The sequence below is a fragment of the Trachypithecus francoisi genome, unplaced genomic scaffold (genome assembly GCF_009764315.1).
Source record: "Trachypithecus francoisi isolate TF-2019V2 unplaced genomic scaffold, Tfra_2.0 Lachesis_group11, whole genome shotgun sequence".
Taxonomy (NCBI): Eukaryota; Metazoa; Chordata; class Mammalia; order Primates; family Cercopithecidae; genus Trachypithecus; species Trachypithecus francoisi.
This window is the reverse complement of record NW_022681456.1, coordinates 72,268,798-72,288,896: the sequence shown is the minus strand read 5'-3', so window position 1 is coordinate 72,288,896 and position 20,099 is coordinate 72,268,798. Positions and strand designations below refer to the sequence as shown.

General features: G+C 35.7%; 1 protein-coding gene across 2 annotated transcripts in view; it reads right to left on the bottom strand.

Moving 5' to 3' along the window:
- TAFA2 (TAFA chemokine like family member 2) overlaps nt 1–20,099 on the bottom strand; it is a 518,317-nt gene that overhangs the window by 11,031 nt on the left and 487,187 nt on the right. The window contains exon 5 of one of the 2 annotated variants that reach the window (XM_033221438.1): nt 1,666–1,833. The exons of the other annotated variant lie outside the window; for it this stretch is intronic. Within the exon in view, the coding sequence (XP_033077329.1) occupies nt 1,822–1,833 (12 nt within the window). The 3' untranslated portion in view covers nt 1,666–1,821. Of the gene's footprint in view, nt 1–1,665; nt 1,834–20,099 lie in introns of those variants that run through there. 2 annotated transcript variants of the gene reach the window in all.

Here is a 20,099-nt window from a genome sequence, read left to right as displayed (position 1 = left end):
TAGCTAAACCCTATCTTGCCTTTGGTATCCAACCTGATCTTAATTATTTCTGGGTTTAAGCCAAGCTAACTTTGGAAGACATTCAGTTTATAGTTTAAGTAATAATAGGCTTTCACCAAAACTCAATCACCTTTGTAAAGCTAAGGAAAATCACCAGGCTAGGAAGATAGAGGAGCCTGAATTCTGCTAAGGCATAGACATAAACAATTGCCAGCCATTGTTCTGGAGGTCATAATGGATACAAATTCTCCAATTACTCCCACAGATAACATCACTGTTGTAGAACCTAATAGGGATCTTTTGAGATATCTTTTCAGGGTTTTTGCATGCCTGACACCAATGGACCCAGCAACTGCTCCTGTGGCCCCACCCAGAAGCAATTCAGCCTGGAGGAGTACCATTTCCCACACCTGTATGACTGCATCCCCAACCAACAGCAGCAAGCAACCATTTCCTAGCCACTCCCACCCCTTCCCCCAAACTATCTTTGAAAAACCCTAGCCCCTAGATAATCAGGGAGTTTGATTTGAGTAATAATTTCATCTCCTGTGTGACGTGGCTGGCCTCTCATTAATTAAATTCTTTATTGCAATGCCATGGTCTCTATGAATTGATTTTGTTTGTGCAGCAGGCAGGAAGAACCCTTCGGACGGTTACACATCTGTCTGAATGAAGAATATGCTGCTGTCACTTAAAAGGACTTGACGTAACTTGTGGAAAGACAAAAGTAGTATCAGCAGTTTTTGAGAATATGCCAGAAGCACCACATGGAGATGGAGCATTCTCTCCTCTCCATCCCTATCCTCTTCCATAAAATTAAGAGACAATCATTCTATATGTGTTAAAAAATCCCTTTCCATAAATTTCCAACTAAAATCAATTTTCTGAAGGTTAGGGCAACATAGATGGTGATGTTTACCATGTTGGGTGCTTTTGCTTTATTTTTTCTTTTTTTCGGTTTCCTAGATGTAATTCTTTTTGGACTTTTCTGATAACAACCATCATAGTTCAGTAATCTTGAATTTCCAAAGTTTACCAAAATATAAATGCTTCAGTCTAATTATTTGTAATGCTTAGATGCAGGTATGAAATAATATTCAATTATGGGGCAATTTAAATATATAAAGAATGGACCATTATGTAAGAATGCAGCCTTAATTGGTTTATGGAGATAAAGTGAAAGTCTGATGGCTCAGTACTTTTCATGCTTATTTCCAAATAATAGTGCTTTGAACACTAACAGAAGTCCAAGAATACACCCAGATTTTTGTAGTATCCATTTCCTATTTTGGGGAAAACAATACTGCAGAGCCATTGTAGGTGACATACATAAAGGCTCTTTGTGGCCAATTATTTGTTCAGTGTATGAGCTTCACATCAGTTTAAAGAATGATGCCTCTCTCTACTTTTTAATAACAATAATCCAATGCCTTTCTTTACTGACCACTGAGGCAGTCTTTGCCCTCTGACTCCTTAAAGCTTTACCAAGTTCATTGTCTCCCTCTGAAATCAGGGGCACTTACATGCTAATGGTAACCACAAGAAAGAGTAGGTCATAGTTAATCCTGTTAGCATCGTGTACACACCTGCTGCTTTGTGAGCAGTAAACCAAGACGGGAGCTCATTTCTGGAGTTGTTTTGAATCTTTACTTCTCAATGAAACTTCTGTCCCTTCCTTAGAATCCGACCAACACTAGGATTCACCACAACTAGTGCTCCAACATGGAGCCAAAACTTTTTTGAGTGTGGAGAAATCAAAAATTGTCATCAGGCACAGCAGAAACCTTCTCTTTCTACTTCTCCATTCGAACTTGAAGAGTTTTACACGTTTGCCTAAGGAACAAACACATGTCAGGCACTCCACTGTTTAACAGATTATTACAGAAAGCAAACCTGGGAGAAAGGGGACATTACAACAAGCATAAAGGGACAACAAGGTAATAAGGTCCTTTACCTCCAAAAAAGCTCACAATGGGGATAGGTTTGTATCTCTCTTAGAAGATTATATAATCTTAGTACATCATTTTTTAATTACAAAGAGACACACCTTTAAATGGGACTAAAATAAGCAGTTTTTACAGGAAATTAAAAAAAAAGGACAGTAAGCATTTCTTGTAAATATTTGGAGAGCGTTCTGCACAAACCTAAGAAAAAAGTTCATTAAAAGCAAGGAAGAAAGTACACAGAAATCAAGAGATAGTCATTTAAGCATAAAAGTGTAAAATAATTGTAGAAACAATATTAGGTAGTAATAATCAATTAGAAATCAAAGATAAAATATTTGTGATCTTAACCATTCACAGCCTTGCCTGATCATCCATGCCTAGAGTAATTTGTAATTTGCTGAGGCAGGAATTTGAACCATACACACTTTAAGGGTGATAAATGGAACCAAGCCATTTAACCAACATATAGATCTAGTCACCCCTGGGTGGCATTCATTTTTCAAGTCAACTTTGTTGCTCTCTAATCATTATTAATTATGTAATCCTCATTAACAGACAGAATGAGATTCATGACATTTTTCAGTTGTAACTTATGACATTTTATAGATATAGATAGATGTTTAAAAGTGTTATTGGCCAGGTGTGGTGGCTCATGCCTGTAATCCCAACACTCTGGGAGGCCAAGGCATGTGGATCACCTGAGGTCAAGAGTTCGAGACCAGTCTGACCAACATGGTGAAACTCCATTTCTACTAAAAATAAAAAAAAATTAGCTGGATGTGGTGGCGGTTGCCTGTAATCCCAGCTACTCTGGAGGCTGGGGCAGAAGAATCGCTTGAACCTGGGAGGCGAAGGTTGCAGTGAGCTAAGATCACGCCGTTGTACTCCAGCCTGGGTGACAAGAGTGATGCTCTGTCTCAAAAAAAAAAAAAAAATTTATTTATACTCTCTTTTCCAAAGTACTCCAGCGATATCAAAACATACTATTTGAATTTCAAATATTTGAATAATAATTCAGTAGTTGACAGAAAAGTATGAGTAACAATAAATAATAAATCATATGCAAATTAATAGTAATTTAGGCTCTGACAATAGAGGGGTTTTGGTTGTATAAGTTAAAAGTAAAGTAAAGCACTTTCTACATAAATTTGAGAGGTTGGAATAGTTAAAACTAATAGCAACAAAAAAGACTAATCATGTAATCAGTAGAAAAATATATTTTCCAATTTTGAAAATATTTGTGTTATTGAGCAATTAGAACAGACCCCTGTTTTCTTATCCCTGCTAATCCTGGCCTCTCCCTCCTAAACCAGAAAATGTAAGATTTAAATGATGATTTGAGGAAGAGTGGAACTTTTGTATTCTGGCCACAGAGTCTAATCTAGAGGCCTTTATTTAGATATATCAAAACCAACGCAGTTGTGAAGTGGGTCAGTGTTATGACTTGCAGTGGACACATGCAGCTGAAGATAAATCATAAAGACTGAGAAAATTTAGAAAAGTTTCAGTTTTGTTTTGTTTTGTTTTTTAAGAAAAAGCAAGTCACACTTGGAGAAATACATCATCTACACACTTCCAATCCTCCATTTTCTTTATGTTGTTCAAAAACATAGAAATGTTTTCAGGGACTTTAAAAAATTTCATATATACCCATTTAATACTTTAAGAGTAGAATAACTTTTTCCTATATGTCTTATCTCTAATCAGTTTCTAATCATCTTTCTAATCTATTTCCTACTCTCGGTCTCACTACTACACTCTTTATTCTACCTGGTGTGTATAATTGCAATAATGTCCTGACTTGTCTTATTCCTTGATGTTCCTCCTCCTCTTTGCCACCATCATCCTGAAAAGAAAAATCTACAATACTCTCCTATTACAGGAAGAAACATAAACTTATTTATGATATATAAGATCCTTCATGATTAGACACCAAACACGCAGCTTCATCTCCCCTTCTTCCCAATGCCTCCACAAAACATGCATGCTCCACTCTCGTCACGCCTATGTCATCCTAGGACTTGATGTGCCCATTCATGTCCCCTTATCTTTGTGTTTGTTTTAGCTTCACCTAAAATATACTTGTTTCAAACCCCAGAAGAAATGTGGCCACTTCACAATTTATCCAATCAGCCCTTTGTCATAGTTCTAAGATATACTTCATCACATTATGATTATTAATCTGTTTCTCTCATTAAAATATGAGGTATTGGAGAAAAATAATATTAGCATACATTTTGTTTCCTCAGTGCTAAGCAGCATATCAGGCACATACATGATGCCTAATATTTATTAAATGAAAGATTGAAACAATGGATGCATGGAGAGATGAATAAATAAATGAACACGTGAATGAATTAATATAAGGAAAAAGGTGATAAGTAATTTCAGAAGAAGGAAAGTTAGAATCAATATTTAGATTCTCTGTAAACAGTAAGGGGGGTGATTAGGTGACCCAAAGGGTCAGTTCCTCAATTTTTAATTTTTCTAGGATTATCTCTATAATTCTGCAGTTTCAGAATTTGAAATTATAGCTACGCATGGGTCCTGACATTCAGCTTCACATTTTCACCTCAGATATTTAAGTTTATTCTTATTTGGAAAAGGTCTGATTTTAAAAACAAAATTAATTCATGAAAATAATAATGCAAGAAGATAATAGCAATCTGTGATGCTCTAATTGGTATTAGACTAATCACTTGGGATGTGGAAAATGTCCAAATGAATGCATCAAGGTTGATGCTGGCATATTCATTACACTTAATATTTCAGTTAGAAGATATCCCATTAAAAAAATATACCTATCTCCTGAGTAATTTCCATACAGCTGCTTAACACTGTCAGGAAATTTTTCTCATGAAATATTTCATGAGACAATTACCCTACACCAAGGAATTACATGCTCACTTGACATCAGATATGGTGGTGCAAATGAAATAGCATCAGATTTCCTATAATGGATCACAGTAAACAAATAGCACAATGATTGGTTCACCATTGCCCCCAAATAATATTGTGCATGCAATCACTTATGTGCACGCACACAAACAGAATTATATACTCTATATATTACAATTCAGAATGCCTGACCTCTCTCCTGCTTTTTTTTCCCCTATCAAATCTGGAGACTGGTATTTTTAAAGCCAAATACAAGCTAATTTGTTGGTGTATGTGGGCATGATTTTTATTTTTTATTGTTGATACTTTGCTTTGGGGTTTCCCCCTCATAATCGTTTCTGAATGTGGAACTGCATGAACAAAGGGAAGACACATTTTATATATTTTTAAATTTTATTTTCTCTTTCTTTCTCTTTCTTTTCTTTCTCTCTAATTTCAATACTTTTGGGGGAACAGGTGGTCTTTGGTTATATGGATAAGTGCTTTAGTAGTGATTTCTGAGATTTTTGTACACTCATCACCCAAAGAGTGTACACTATACCCAATGTGTAGTCTTTTATACCTCACCCCTCTCCAGTCCTTCTCCCTGAGTCCCCAAACCTTATTGTATCATTCTTATGCCTTTGTGTCCATACAGCTTAGCTTTCAGTTATAAATGAGAACATACGATGTGTGGTTTTCCATTCCTGAGTTACTTCACATAGAATAATGGCCTCCATCCAGGTCGCTGTGAAATGCACTATTTCATTTCTTTTTATAGCTGAGTAGTATTCCATTCTATTTTCTTTATCCATTCATTGATTGATGGGCATTTGAGCTGCTTCCATATTTTTACAATTGCAAATTGTGCTGCTATAAACATGCATAGGCAAGTGTCTTTTTCATATAATGACTTCTTATCCTCTGGGTAGATACACAGTAGTGAGATTGCTAGATCAAATGGTACATCTACTTTTAGTTCTTTAGGGAATCTCCACATTGTTTTGCACAGTGGTTGTACTAGTTTACATTACCCCCAGCAGTGTAAGTGTTCCATTTTCACCACATCCATACCAATGTCTATTATTTTTTGATCTTTTAAATTATGGCCATTCCATTGTGGTTTTGATTTGCATTTTCCTGATAATTAGTGAGGTTGAGCATTTTTTAATGTTTCTTGGCCATTTGTGTGTGTGTGTGTGTGTATTTGTAAATATATGTGTGTGTATATATATATTTGTAAAAATATGTGTGTGTGTGTGTGTGTGTGTGTGTATGTATATATATATATATATATATTTGTGTGTTCATGTCCATAGCCCACTTTCTGATGGGATTGTTTCTTGCTGATTTGAGTTCCTTTGTAGACTCTGGATATTAGTTTTTTTTGGATGCATAGTTTGCAAGTATTGTCTTCCACTCTGAGTTGTCTGTTTACTCTGCTGATTATTACTTTTGCTGTGTAGAAGCTTTTTAGTTTAATTAAGTCCCATCTATTTATCTTCATTTTTGCCACATTTGCTTTTGGGTTCTTTGTTGTGAACTCTTTGCATAAGCCAATGTCTATAAGAGTTTTTCTGAGGTTATCTTGTAGAATTTTTATGGTTTAAGGTCTTATATTTAAGCCTTTGATCCATCTTGGGTTGATTTTTGTATAAGGTGAGATATGAGGATCCAGTTTCATTCTTCTACGTGTGGCTTGACAATTATCCCAGCACCATTTGTTGAATAGGTTGTCCTTTCCCCACGTTATGCTTTTGTTTGTTTTGTCAAAGATCATTTCACTGTAAATATTTTGCTTTATTTCTGCGTTCTGTATTCTGTTCCATTGGTCTTCGTGCCTTTTTAATACCAGTACCATGCTGTTTTGGTGACTATAGCCTTGAAGTATAGTTTGAAGTCAGAAAATGTGATGCCTCCAAATTTGTTCCTTTTGCTTAGTCTTGCTTTGGCAAAGCAAGTAACCTGGATGGAGTTGGAGGCCATTATTCTAAGTGAAGTAACTCAGGAATGGAAAACCAAACATCGTATGTTCTCACTTATCAGTAAAAACTAAGCCATGCAGACACAAAGGCATAAGAATGATACAATAAACTTTGGGGACTTGGTGAGAAGGGTTGGAGAGGGGTGAGGTATAAAAGGCTACACAATAGGTGTAGTGTACACTCTTTGGGTGATGGGTGCACAAAAATCTCAGAAGAGTTTCTTTTTTTTTTTTTTTTTTTCAGAAAAAGCAAGTTGCATGTGGAGAAATACATCATTTACACATTTCTAATCCTCCATTTTCTTTACATTGTTCAAAAACAGAAATGTTTTCAGGGACTTTTTTTTAAATTTGATATATACGCATTGAATATTTTAAGAGTAGAATAATTTTTTTCTATATGTTTTACCTCTAATTGGTGGGCTCATTCTTGGTTCCAGATGAATTTTAGGATTTTTTTTTTCTAGTTACATGAAGAATGATGGTGGTATTTAGATGGGAAGTGCATTGAATTTGTAGATTGCTTTTGACAGTATGCTTATTTTCACAATATTGATTCTACCCATCCAAGAGGATGAGATGAGTTTCTATTTGTTAGTGTCGTCTATGATTTCTTTCAGCAGTGTTTTGTAGTTTTCCTTGTAGAGGACTTTCACCTCCTTGGTTAGGTATACTCCTAAGTATTTTATTTTTTGTGCAGCTATTGTAAAGGAGTCAAGTTCTTGACTGGATTCTCAGCTTGCTCACTATTAGTGTACAGCAGTGCTACTGATTTGTGTATATTGATTTTGTATCCTGAAACTTTACTGAGTTCATTTTCAGATCTAGGAGCTTTTTGGATGAGTCCTTAGGGTTTTCTAGGTATCCAATCATAATACCAGTGAACAGCGACAGTTTGACTTTATCTTTACCTATTTGGATGTCTTTTATTTCTTTCTCTTATCAGATTGCTCTGGCTAGGACTATGTTGAATAAAAGTGGTGAAAGTGAACATCCTTGTCGTGTTCCAGTTCTCAGGGGGAAGAATGCTTTCAACTTTTCCCTGTTCAGTATAATGTTGGCTGTAGGTTTATCATGAATGACTTTTATTACCTTAAGGTATGTCCCTTCTATGCTGATTTTGCTGAGGGTTTTAATCATAAAGTGATTTTGATTACATTGACATAAAATGATTTTGTCAAATGTTTTTTTCTGAGACTGTTGAGATGATTATCTGATTTTGTTTTTAATTCTCTTTATGTGGTGTATCACATTTATCAACTTCCATATGTTAAGGCATCCCTGCATCCCTGGTATGAAGCCCACTTGATCATAGTGGATTATCTTATTGATATGCTGTTGGATTCAGTTAGCTAGTATTTTGTTGAGAATTTTTGCATCTATGTTCATCAGGGATATTGAACTGCAGTTTTCTTTTTCTGTGTTTTCTGGTTTGAAATTAAGTTGATACTGACTTGATAGAACAATTTAGGGAAGATTCTCTCTTTCTGTACCTTTTGGAATAGTTTCAGCAGAATTGGTACCAATTCTTCTTCATTTTGTAGAATTCAGCTGTGAGTCCATCTGGTCCTGGACCTTTTTTTTCTTGACAATATTTTTTAAATTACCATTTCAAACTTGCTGCTTGTTTGCTTGTTATTGGTCTGTTCAGAGTTTCTATTTCTTTCTGGCTTAATCTAGGATAGTTGTATATTTCCACAAATTTATCTATCTCCTCTAGGTCTTCTAGTTTGTGTGCATAAAAAGGTGTTCGTAGTAGCCTTGAATGATCTTTTGCATTTCCGTGATATCGGTTGTAATATCTCCCATTTTGTTTCTAATTGAGCTTATTTGCATCTTCTCTTTCCTTTTGTTGGTTAATCTTGCTAATGGTATATCAATTTTGTTTATCTTTTCAAAGAACCAGCTTTTTGTTTCACTTATCTTTTGTATGGTTTTGTTACAATTTCATTTAGTTCTGGTCTGATCTTTGTTATTTCTTTTCTTCTGCTGGGTTTGGGTTTGGTTTGTTCTTTTTTCTCTAATTCCTTGACGTGTGACCTTAGATTGTCTATTTGTGTTCTTTCAGACTTTTTAATGTAGGCTTTCAATGCCATGAACTTTCCTCTTAGCACCACATTTGCTGTATCCCACTGGTTTTGATAGGCTGTGTCACTATTATCATTCAGTTCAAATAACTTTTTAATTTCCATCTTGATTTCATTGTTGACCCAATGATCACTCAGGAGCAGATTACTTAATTTCCATGTATTTACATACTTTTGAGGGTTTTATTTATTTATTTGACTTGATGTGGTTTTATTCCACTGTGGTCAGAGAGAGTACTTGATATATTTTGATTTTCTTAAATTTATTGAGACTTGTTTTGTGGCCTATCATACGGTCTGTCTTGGAGAATGTTCCATATGCTGATGAATAGAATGTATATTGTGCAGTTTTTGGATAGAATGTTCTGTAAATATCTGTTAAGTCCCTTTGTTCTGGGGTATAATTTAAGCCCATTTTGTTGTTGTTGTTGACTTTCTGTCTTAATGAGCTGTCTAGTGCTGTCAGTGGAGTACTGAAGTCTTCCACTATTATTATGTTGCTGTCTGTCTCATTTCTTAGGTCTAGCAGTAATTGTTTAATAAATTTGGGATCTCCAGCGTTAGGTGCATATACATTTAAGACTGTGATACTTCTCTGTTGGACTAGTCTTTTTATCACTATATAGTGTCCTTCTTCCTCTTTTTTTAATTGTTGTTGCTTTAAAGTCTGTTTTGTCTGATATAAGAATAGCTATTTATGCTTGCTTTTGGTGTCCATTTGCATGGAATGTCTTTTTCCACCCCTTTGCCTTAAGTTTATGTAAGTCCATATGTGTTAGGTGAGTCTCTTGAATACGGCAGATACTTGGTTGGTGAATTATATCCATTCTGCCATTCTGCATCTTTTAAGTGGAACATTAAAAGATGGTCATTTAACATAATCTCAAACTTATTGGAGACTCTATTCATTTTTTAAATTTTTTTTCTTTCTTTGTCAGATTGAGTTCATTTGAAAGCTTTGTCTTTGAGCCCTGAATGTCCTTCTTCTATTTGTTCTATTGTTGACACTTGCCAGTGTATTTTGCCTTTCTCTAAGTTTGTATTTCATTTCCAGAAGTTGTGATTGTTTTTTGTTTATGATATCTATTTCTCTGGTGACTTTTCTTTCATATTCTGTATTATTTTTTAAATTTCTTTAAGTTTGTTTTCACCTTTCTCTGGTGTCTCCTAGATTAGCTTAAAAATTGACCTTCTAAATTCTTTTTCTGGCAATTCAGAGATTTCTTCTTGATTTGGATCTATTGCTGTTGAGACAGTGTGATATTTTGAGGGTGTTATGGAACCTTATTTTGTCATATTACCAGAATTATTTTTTCTTGTTTCTTCTCATTTGGGTAGACTATGTCAGAGGAAAGATCTGGGACTCAAGGGCTGCTGTTCCGATTTTTTATCCCATGGGGTGATCCCTTGATATGGTACTCTCCCCCTTCTCCTAGGGATGGGACTTCCTGAGAGAAAGACTGCAGTGACTGTCATTGCTCTTCTGGATCTAGTCATCCAGCAGAGCTACTGGGCTCTGAACTGGTACTGGATAGTGTCTGCAAAGAGTCCTGTGATGTGATCTGTCTTCAGATCTCCTAGTCATGGATACCAGCACCTGCTGTGGTGGATGTAGCAAGGAAGTGAATTAAATTCTATGGGGTCCTTTACTGCAATTTTCTTTAATGCACTAATTTTTCTGAACACTGATTACGCTAGCAGTAAAGCTGTCACATGGACAGATTCATGACCTCTGGTTAGTCAGGATGTTATAGGCAGTGGAATTAGCTGGTGTATTTTCCTTCCTCAGGGCAGGGTTGTTCTAAGTTGGTATAATATCTTGAGTTAGTTGGCCTCCAGCAAGGAGGTGGTGGTTTCAAGAGAATGTCAGCTGTAATAGTACAGGGGAGACAGAAGCTTGCCCTCAGGCTGCCTGAATAAGTATTGGGTTTCTCGGGCAATGAGTGGGGCCGTAGAGCTCCTATAAGTTTATGTCTTTTGTCTTTGCCTACCAGGGTAGGTAGAGAAAGACCATCAGGTGGGTGCAGGGTTAGGTGTGTCTGATCTCAGACTCTCCATGGGCAGGGCTGGCTGCAGTCACTGTATGGTATGGGGGTGTGGTCCTTAGGCCAATGGATTTATGTTACAGGGGGATTATGGCTGCCTCTGCTGCTCCATACAGGTCACCAGGTTAAGTGGGGAAAGCTGGCAGTAACAAGCATCACCCAACACCTACACAGTCAACAGGCCAGTCTCATTCCCACCATGCTCCCCCAACAGTCAACAGAGCCAAATTTATATCCAGGCCTTCAGTGTGCAGGGCTGAGATCTTGCCCCAGGCTACAAGTCTTTCCTCTGAGAAAGCAGACAGGGATTTCAGGCTTTGCCTCTCCCTGTCTGTTGTGGCTTCTGTGCTCATATCTACACTTCCCACTTGCACCCCCTACCACAGGATTCTGCCCAGGAAAATTTGCACTCGGTCGAAATTATTATAAAGTTCAACTGGAAGCCTCCTTCTCCTTGTGGCCCTTCCCCAATTCCACTGACTGCCTTCCCCAAGGACCCCTGTGAGATAAAGTCAGAAATGGCTTCCCTGGGGAAAGGGAGTACGTATAGGGTTCTTCCCACTACTTCTTCTACTTTCATATCTTGCTCTGTTCTCTAAATTTGTTTCAGATCGAGGTGAGGTTAAATCCTTCTCCCAACATCTGGTTTTTCAGTTTCCCCAGTGAAGAAGATGGACTTTACCCCTCCAAACTTGGGTACTGAGTTTTTTGTCTGTCTTGAGAAGTTTACGGCAACAAGCTACATGTTATGAATTCTTTTAGTTTTTCTGGTATGTCCCTGTGGTGGTTCTTGAAGCAAAAGTTTACAATGTTAGTCTCCACATGCTGTTCTGTCTGTCTAAGTGGGAGCTGCAAGTTAGTCCTACCTTCTATCTTCCATTTTCCAGTAGTTAATTTTTGCTTAGCAGAAGTGCTACAAATTTTTTGGCTTAGACTAGGATCAAAAGATTGGGTTTCAGTTAAAACTGCTGCTCATTCTGTTACTTGAGGAATCCTGAAACCCTGCTCATTATTCTTTTACTTTCACCTTTCAGATCATAATTGTTGGCATCAGTAGACAACTTCCATGTTCTTTTGTAAAACCCCCAGAATTATTCTGTGAGACAGTCCCCATTTATGATTTACTGCTATTACTATTATTAGTCTTTGTTACTAATTACCAATATCCCCAGTTTATAGTTGAGGACACTGAACCTCAGAAAAATTAAGTGAAACTTCCCAAAGATGCAGGGAAGCAGGAAGAGATAGTCTGGGGAAGGGATTCTTAGTTCTGGGCTTTAAAACCAGTGAAACAGGTTATGTGTTCTAGGTTCTTCTATTCCTTCATTTAGCTAATATTTATTGAGCATGTACTAAGTGGGAGGCACTGTTCTAGATGTGAAGAAAAAGACAAAAATCACTCCTCTGTGGAACTGACTATCTACAGAAGCAGGCAAACAACAGACATAATACATAAAATTTTAATGAATTTTAGGCCCTGCCAAGAGAAGAATTGAGAGAAAGAGAAGGATTTTTGAGACAGGGATGTACAATTTTAGTTGATGTAGATGAGAAAGACTTGCTGAGAAAGTGAGGTTTCAGTAAGAGCATGTGGAGATGAGAGAGCCAATCAAGTTGGTAGCTGGAAAAAGAACATTTTAGGCAGAGGTAAGAGCATCTGCAAAATACCTGAGATGAGAAAAGTACAAAAGGGTGGTGTGGTGTCAGTGAAATAAGCAAGGAAGAAAGTAGTAGGAGATGAGATCACAGGTTTGTTCATTTGTCTGTTTACTTCCTTGTTTATTCGATGAATAACTCAATGCATTATTCAATGAATCTTACTGTGCTATCACGTTACTTACTAGGGCTAAACTCTAGGCAAAAGCAGACATGGTCCTTGCTCTCATAGAGACACACTAAAATGAAATGCAATGAAGTTTCCAGTAACACACATGACTTTGTAACTTCCTCCCTTAGAAAGCCTCATGCTTGGAAATTGAAACTGGATACAGGTTGGATGGGCATGAGAGACCATGTAGACTCCCATTTATAAGTCCTGGAGGCCAGTGTTCTGTTCCTTCCGTTCAGATGGTGATGGTTTGCAATGCTTTGGGGAGAGACAAGGAGGTTCACATGGTGATGGTTTGCAATGTTTTGGGGAGGGACAAAGTGGAGTGAGCAAGTGATCGTGTGTGTGTGAATGTGTGTGTGTGTGTATGCGTTAAGCAACAGAAGATTTTCCTGCTAAATGTTTTCAGCTGACTGATGGGAGAAAATTCCTGAATGCATGGTTTATATTCATTTAAATTTTAGCTATATTGAGATAATCCTTAGTATAGAAAACCATGAGAAAACATGCCATATCTTGGCTTTTGGGAGTTCTGAAAGACATAGATAAAAATCTAAACTAATATTTGAAGCATGGAGAAAGGAATATATTAGGCCCTATCCCATTTATGGCAAACTGGTTTGAAATGCGCAGCAGAGACAAAACCAAAAATTATTTGGATCAGTTAGGCTCTTCCTACTCAAATATTTATTTTCATGACTTGTAGGCTATATAGCCTGGATTTGATCTCAGCTCCACTGCTTATTCACAGTATAACCTGGGCAACCTCTTTTTATTTATTTTTTTATTGAGGTAAAAATATACATAAAGAATTTACCATCTTTACCATTTGTAAGTGTCAGTGGTAATGACTACCTTTATATTATTTTCCCCTTCATCACCCCCTCTTTCCGTCTGCCAACTACCAATATACTCACTATTTTTAGGAGTTGACAACCTCATTATGCCTCAATCTCCTCAACTATAAAAGGATGATAATAATCAAGTCTTATGGGGTGGTTGTAAGAATTAAATGAGCTAGTACGTATAAAGTTCTTGGAGCTGTGCTTGGCTGTAGTGAGAACTTAATAAGTGTTAGTGAGAACTTAATTAGAGTTAACTAATTCTTGCGAAAATAGAAGTGGTAGGCAGGCACTAATACAAGCAGAAAGTCATTTATGTGGTTTCCTCCCGAGGAATTAGGCCTTTTATAATTAGAAAATATCCTTCTTTAGCAATAGTATTTGCTGCAAATTCTTTGGTATTGATATTTGCATAGTATGTCTTTCCCATTATTGTCTTATATTCCCTTTTTCTTAATTCTTGTAGTTCGGATGTACCTCTGTTAAACAGCATATACTTGTGTTTTGATCTTTTGATGCAGATTGACAATCTTTGTATTTGCCTTTCTTAAAAAGTTTATTTTATTCATAATGGACACTTAATAATTGTACATATTTATGTGATACAGTGTGAGGTTTCAATGCATATACACATTACATAAAGATCAACTCAGGGTGATTAGCATATTCATCATTCTAAACATTTATTTTCTTTTTAATTATTTACCCCATTAGCATTTGATATAATCACTCATATATCTGAGTAACAGCTACCATTATTGAGTAATTTCTATTTATTCCACCTGTTCTAGATTTATTTTCTCTCCTCTTTTGGCTTCTTTTGTATTTTTTATTAGTCCATTTTTTTAGTTGACTTGGAAGTTATACATTCTTTTACAAATTTTTTAATGTTTGTCTTAGTGCAGCAGTTCTACAGTTTAATAATTCACTATTGTATATTATTTTGTTTGTTTTTGTTTACATTGCCTTGTCTTCATGTTTGCCTGGTTATTTTTCATTGTATGCTGAATGTATTTGCAAAATTATTTGTGGACTGATTGTGAGACTGGGGCTATAATCTTTCCAGAGAAGAGTTACATTTGCTTTTGCCAAGTATAGCTTAAAAATATCTGCTCACCTCAATCTAATTTCAGGTATTAAAGTGATTCAGACTGAGCCTTCTGAGGGCTGTTCTACTTTTAATTCCCTCTTCCTCCTGGGGTGTAGCACTTTGGGTTCACAATAAGAAATAAGATTCACCAGGGCTCCCCTTCTCAGCAATCCTGGCCTACTATGGCAGTCTTCTGGGTTCTGCAGGGTCGTCAATGCACTTTTATCCACTGAGTCACTTCTCTAATGTTGATAATTGCCTCTATGGGTTAAGTGATTTACAAGAGCAGACTAATCTCTGTTAGTCTTCATCCTTTCCTAAATTCTCGACAAGTAACTCTTTGCTTTCTTGTTGGCTTTCCAATGCCTCCCAACATATCATCTTATATTTTGTTAAGTTCTTCAGTTTTCTTTTATTGGATGAGGGGAGGAGAAACTTAACGATATCACCTGATCTGTTAGTAAAACTGAAAGTCAAGTTATGTGGGTTCAGTTTTACTGATGAATTTGGTACTGATGAGTCATCCATAAAATTAATAATTGAAATTTATTACTGGTATTCTTCCACCTGCATAGTACTTCTGCATTACAATCATGCTCAGACTGAGTCTTCTTTCTAAACTTGCTTTCATCCAATACTTAAAATAGACATTAACTAATAGTTACTTACAACTGGAATGATTACATTTTCCATTTTGCTTCGGATAGCTCTGATTTACCCCTGTTGTCCTGACTTTCTGTTGTGTTTATCCTGGAAATATGTCCTACTATGGACAATAAATTATATCATCACCCACATAGAGTAATTATTATAATGTGGAAATAATAAATATATATATAATGTTATATATTATAATGTAATAATTGGAAATTATTATAATTTTATTAACATAATATATATAAATATATATATAAATTATTAACATATAATAATATATAATATGTTATTACATTATAATATATAACATTTTAATAAATAACTCCTAGATGTAAAGTCTTCAGGCTGTGAATGAACGACTCTCTAATGCAAGAATTTCAGCCATTGTGATAGGCAAAAAAGAGCATTCCTTGAAGCATAAAACATTTCTGAAATCCACTAAATCACATCAAGTTGCTAATAAATGTTAAAGTCTGGCATTGAAGAGGGGTTTCTAGATACAGCACTGTACTAATTTCTTCAACTTTCCCATCATAAAGATGAGACATAGAGACAGTAATGTGAAAGACTGACTATAATATCATCAGTTAGTATTGTAGTCCAGGGTCCTGAACTCTTGAGAATCACATTAAAGTGATGGTACACACTATTACCTTTGAGATAAAAGAGCTGCTATAACAAGGAGGTCAAATAGGCTTCTTACAAAAATCTAGGTCTATTTTAAAACACTCTAATATTGGGATTTTATATTACCTAGTATTCTCTTCAGTTTACCAACTAGATTCTTAAAGGTTTTTTCTATTATATTTTAAAGAAACATTCTATTATAATGAAAATTTTCTAATTTTGCCTAAAATTGAAACATGAAAATTACATATATTTTTCAATTTCTCCTAACTTTTTTTCATTTCTTTACCATGAATAATTAAAAGTTGGCTTAAATGGAATGTGTCCTACACATACTGAATGTTTGTCTAATAGTAGTAATGATGATGAAAACAATGATGAATATAGATTTTCAGAGAATCAGATGGGTAATACATATAACATAGTGGTTAAAAACATGGGGTTAAGTACATCATCTAGTCTTGGGATTATGCTCACTTAGATATCTATTAATTGTGTGGTCCTGTTATTTCACTAAAAAAACTTAGTTTCCTTACCTATAAATGAAGACAATCCATATCTTATTACACTGCTATGAAGGTTAAGTGCAATTATGCCTCCAGCAAGAATATAATAAACAGCAACTTTTAAACATTTTCAAAACGTATTTTGAAATCAGTATTTTTAAAATGAATTTATTTGCTTAAAATTATCATTATTCTATTCCTGCTACAAAATATGAAATCTGATTATTTAATAAATAAGGCAGTAAGCATGAATGTATTTCTAGCTCTTTGATACTATGATTATCCTTCACAAAGCTATGCATTTTCTATAGAAAGAACGGAACAAAACTTGCTGTATTTTTGAGATTATACTGGAGTCAGGATAAATTATAAAGAATGTATACTATGTACATAACATCTCCTAAGAGCAAAAACTTACATATTTCAACATATTTTGGTTAAAATGTACTGAGTTTCAAAAATCACTTAGGTTTTATTGGTTATTCCATTAATAGGAATTATTGGTCTCTGCTAATTGCTGAATATCTATAAACACTTTCTGCATCAGTTTCTACTTGGTGTTTTGTGATTTAGTTAAGAACATTAATGTTACATCAGTAATAGCAAAATGGCAAGGGTGACTCAGCATTCAATAAACAAGCCTTTCCCGCTGCAACAACCACTCCAGGCTAATCTCATCTAAAATTGCTACAGGCAAACAACTACAAAAACTTAAAATGAAAATGAATAAAAAAAAACACCCACAAAAACCTAGCTCACAGATCCAGACTAACACTCCTCCCTCTCCAGTTAGCAAAGCATTTTTAACCATAAAAGATTTGTACATGCGTATGAGGCTATCTTTGAATTATACCAGTGGACATAGAAATACTAGTTGAATAAATGTCAATAATTGTGATTGTCAGAAAAAGAAGTGCCTCCTTCACTTGGTAGCCCTGATAAGTCCACAAGAGATGTTGCTGAAAACCCAATGTCTGATGACTATAAATAAGGAAAAACATTTCTGCTCTTGCAGCATATCCTGGGAAGAGCACCTTTACAATTGTGTAGTCCAACAGTCCCCACCTGTCCCACCTATGGTAAATAACTGGAATAGCCCCATGTCTGAGGCCAGGTGGACACTGTTTTCAAGCACTGAAATCCATTTAATACAGTTCTATGGTTTCTTTCTAGGATGATATGTTGTGGCTATTCTAAAAGAGACAGACCAACCTCCAGTGAATTTGCGCTTTCTCATCAAAGCCCTAGTTTAAGTATGAATAGAGATAGTAAAGGAAGTTTTGAGTTATTTCCACACTAGTGTTTCTTTAACAAGACTGACTGCTGTGGAATAATAATGTTAATATTTCAGTTATGAGAAAAGTGGCCCATTTTATTAGCCCATTAACAACTTGCTTGATTTATGTGTTTTGCTTAACAAGCACATATAGCACTTATACTTGGCCAGAAACTGTTTTAAGTGTGTTACATATATTAACTAATTTAATCCATGTGAGAAATCTATGTGGCAGACATATTATTGTCATCATCTCCCAGATGTGGAAACTGAGGAGTACTGATGTAAAGTAACTTTCCCAAGACCACCAGCTAATACATTGCAGTTGGGATATGAACTCAAGTAATACGATTCCAGAGACTGGGTTCTTAATCATTATGCCATCTTTGAAGGCATTCTCAGCAGATCATACTAGCCATTTCTCACTGAGGTAGATGGATGGATGGAGGGATAGATACACACACACACACACACAGATACACAGATAGATATATCGATAGATGATAGTAGCTCCTGGCACTGTATCCATTGTGAATGAGTAAAGCAAAGCCAATAGAATTCTTGGAGCCATTCTGGAGTAATTTAGAAGGACTGTTTTTTTCATGCAAGAGTCCTTGTAAATCGACATAGAATATTTCTCCCCTCTCAAGGAATAAGACTTCTTTGCTTACACATTAGGCAAATAGCTAGGCATGGAGCTTCAGAATGCCTTTATAACTACAATTCTTAGCTCTGTTATGTGATATGAGAAAAATGAGATTTTTCCTTTGGTGTAGTAACAATTTTTTCCTCATAAATATGCATTCCTTTAGGCTTAGATAATTTAGGATGGCAATTTTTTAAATGACCTGCTTGTCTTACATATCTTCTCAAAGACTGCCCTTCCCAAACTAATTTGGTATCTCATAGATACAATAAGAGATGTGTAGCCTGAAGAGGTAGGTCCAAAAATATATCAAAACTTCCACTGTACCCATCTATTAGAATGGCCAGAGCCCAGAATACTAATACTAATGCTGGCAAGGACGTGGAGCAACAGGAACTCTCATTTATTGCTGGTGGGAATGCGAAATGGTACAGTCCCTCTGGAAGGCAGTTTGGCAGTTTCTAAAAAGTTAAACATATTCTTGCCATACATTCAGCAATCATGCTCCTTGGCATGTATGCAAAGGAATTGAAAATGTATGTCTTCACAATAATCTGTATATGGATTTTTATTCATAATTGTCAAAATGTGGAAGCCACCAACATGTAATTTCAGTAAATGAATGGATAAACTGTGGTATTTCCTGGTGATAGAATATTATTCAAGCTAAAAAATATGTGAGCTATCAAGCCATGAAAAGATACAGAGGAGATGTAAATACAAGGGGAAAAAGCTCAATCTGAAAAGGCTACACACAGCATGATTGCAACTATATAATATCGAAAAAGGCAAAACTATAGAGAAGTAAAAAGATCAGTGGTTGCCAGGGGTTAGAAGGGAGAGAGAAAGAAGCAGAGCACAGATGATTTTTAGGGCAGTGAAAATAGTCTGTATGATACTATCATAGTGGATACATGTTATATATATTAACATATATACATTTGTAGACATATATATTTGTCTAAACCCATAGAATGTACATGTTATATATATTAACATATATACATTTGTAGACATATACATTTGTCTAAACCCATAGAATGTACGTTATATTTACATGTATACATTTGTTAGACATATACATTTGTCGAAATCCATGGAATGTACAAAACCAAGAGTGAACCCTAATGTAAACTATTGACTTTGGATGATAATAATGGTCAATTTTGTAACAAATGAACTACTCTAGTGGGAGTGTTGATAACAGAGAGATTGTGCATGTGTGGAGGTAGGGGTCATATGAGAAATTATTACGTACTATCTGTTTTGCTTTTAACCTAAAACTGCTTGCTATGGTTTAGATGTGTCCCCTCTAAAATTCAGGTGCTGCCAATGTGATAGCATTAAGAGATGGGGCCTTTAAGGAACGATCAGGTCATGAGGGCTCCTCCCACATAAACAGGATTAAGTACCTTATAAAGAGGCTTCACACCACATATTGCTCTCTTGCCCTTCCACCTTCTGCCATGTGATGACACAGTGTTCCTCCTCTCCAAAGGGACCATGGTGGAAGTAGACAGCAGCCCTCACCAGACAATAACCTGCCATCACCATGACCTTTGACTTCCCATACTCTAGAACTGAGAGAAATAAATTTCTGTTCTTTATAAATTATCCACTTTGTGGTGTTTTGTTACAGCAGCACAAACAGACTAAGATACTACACTAAAAGATGTCTTTTAAAAAAC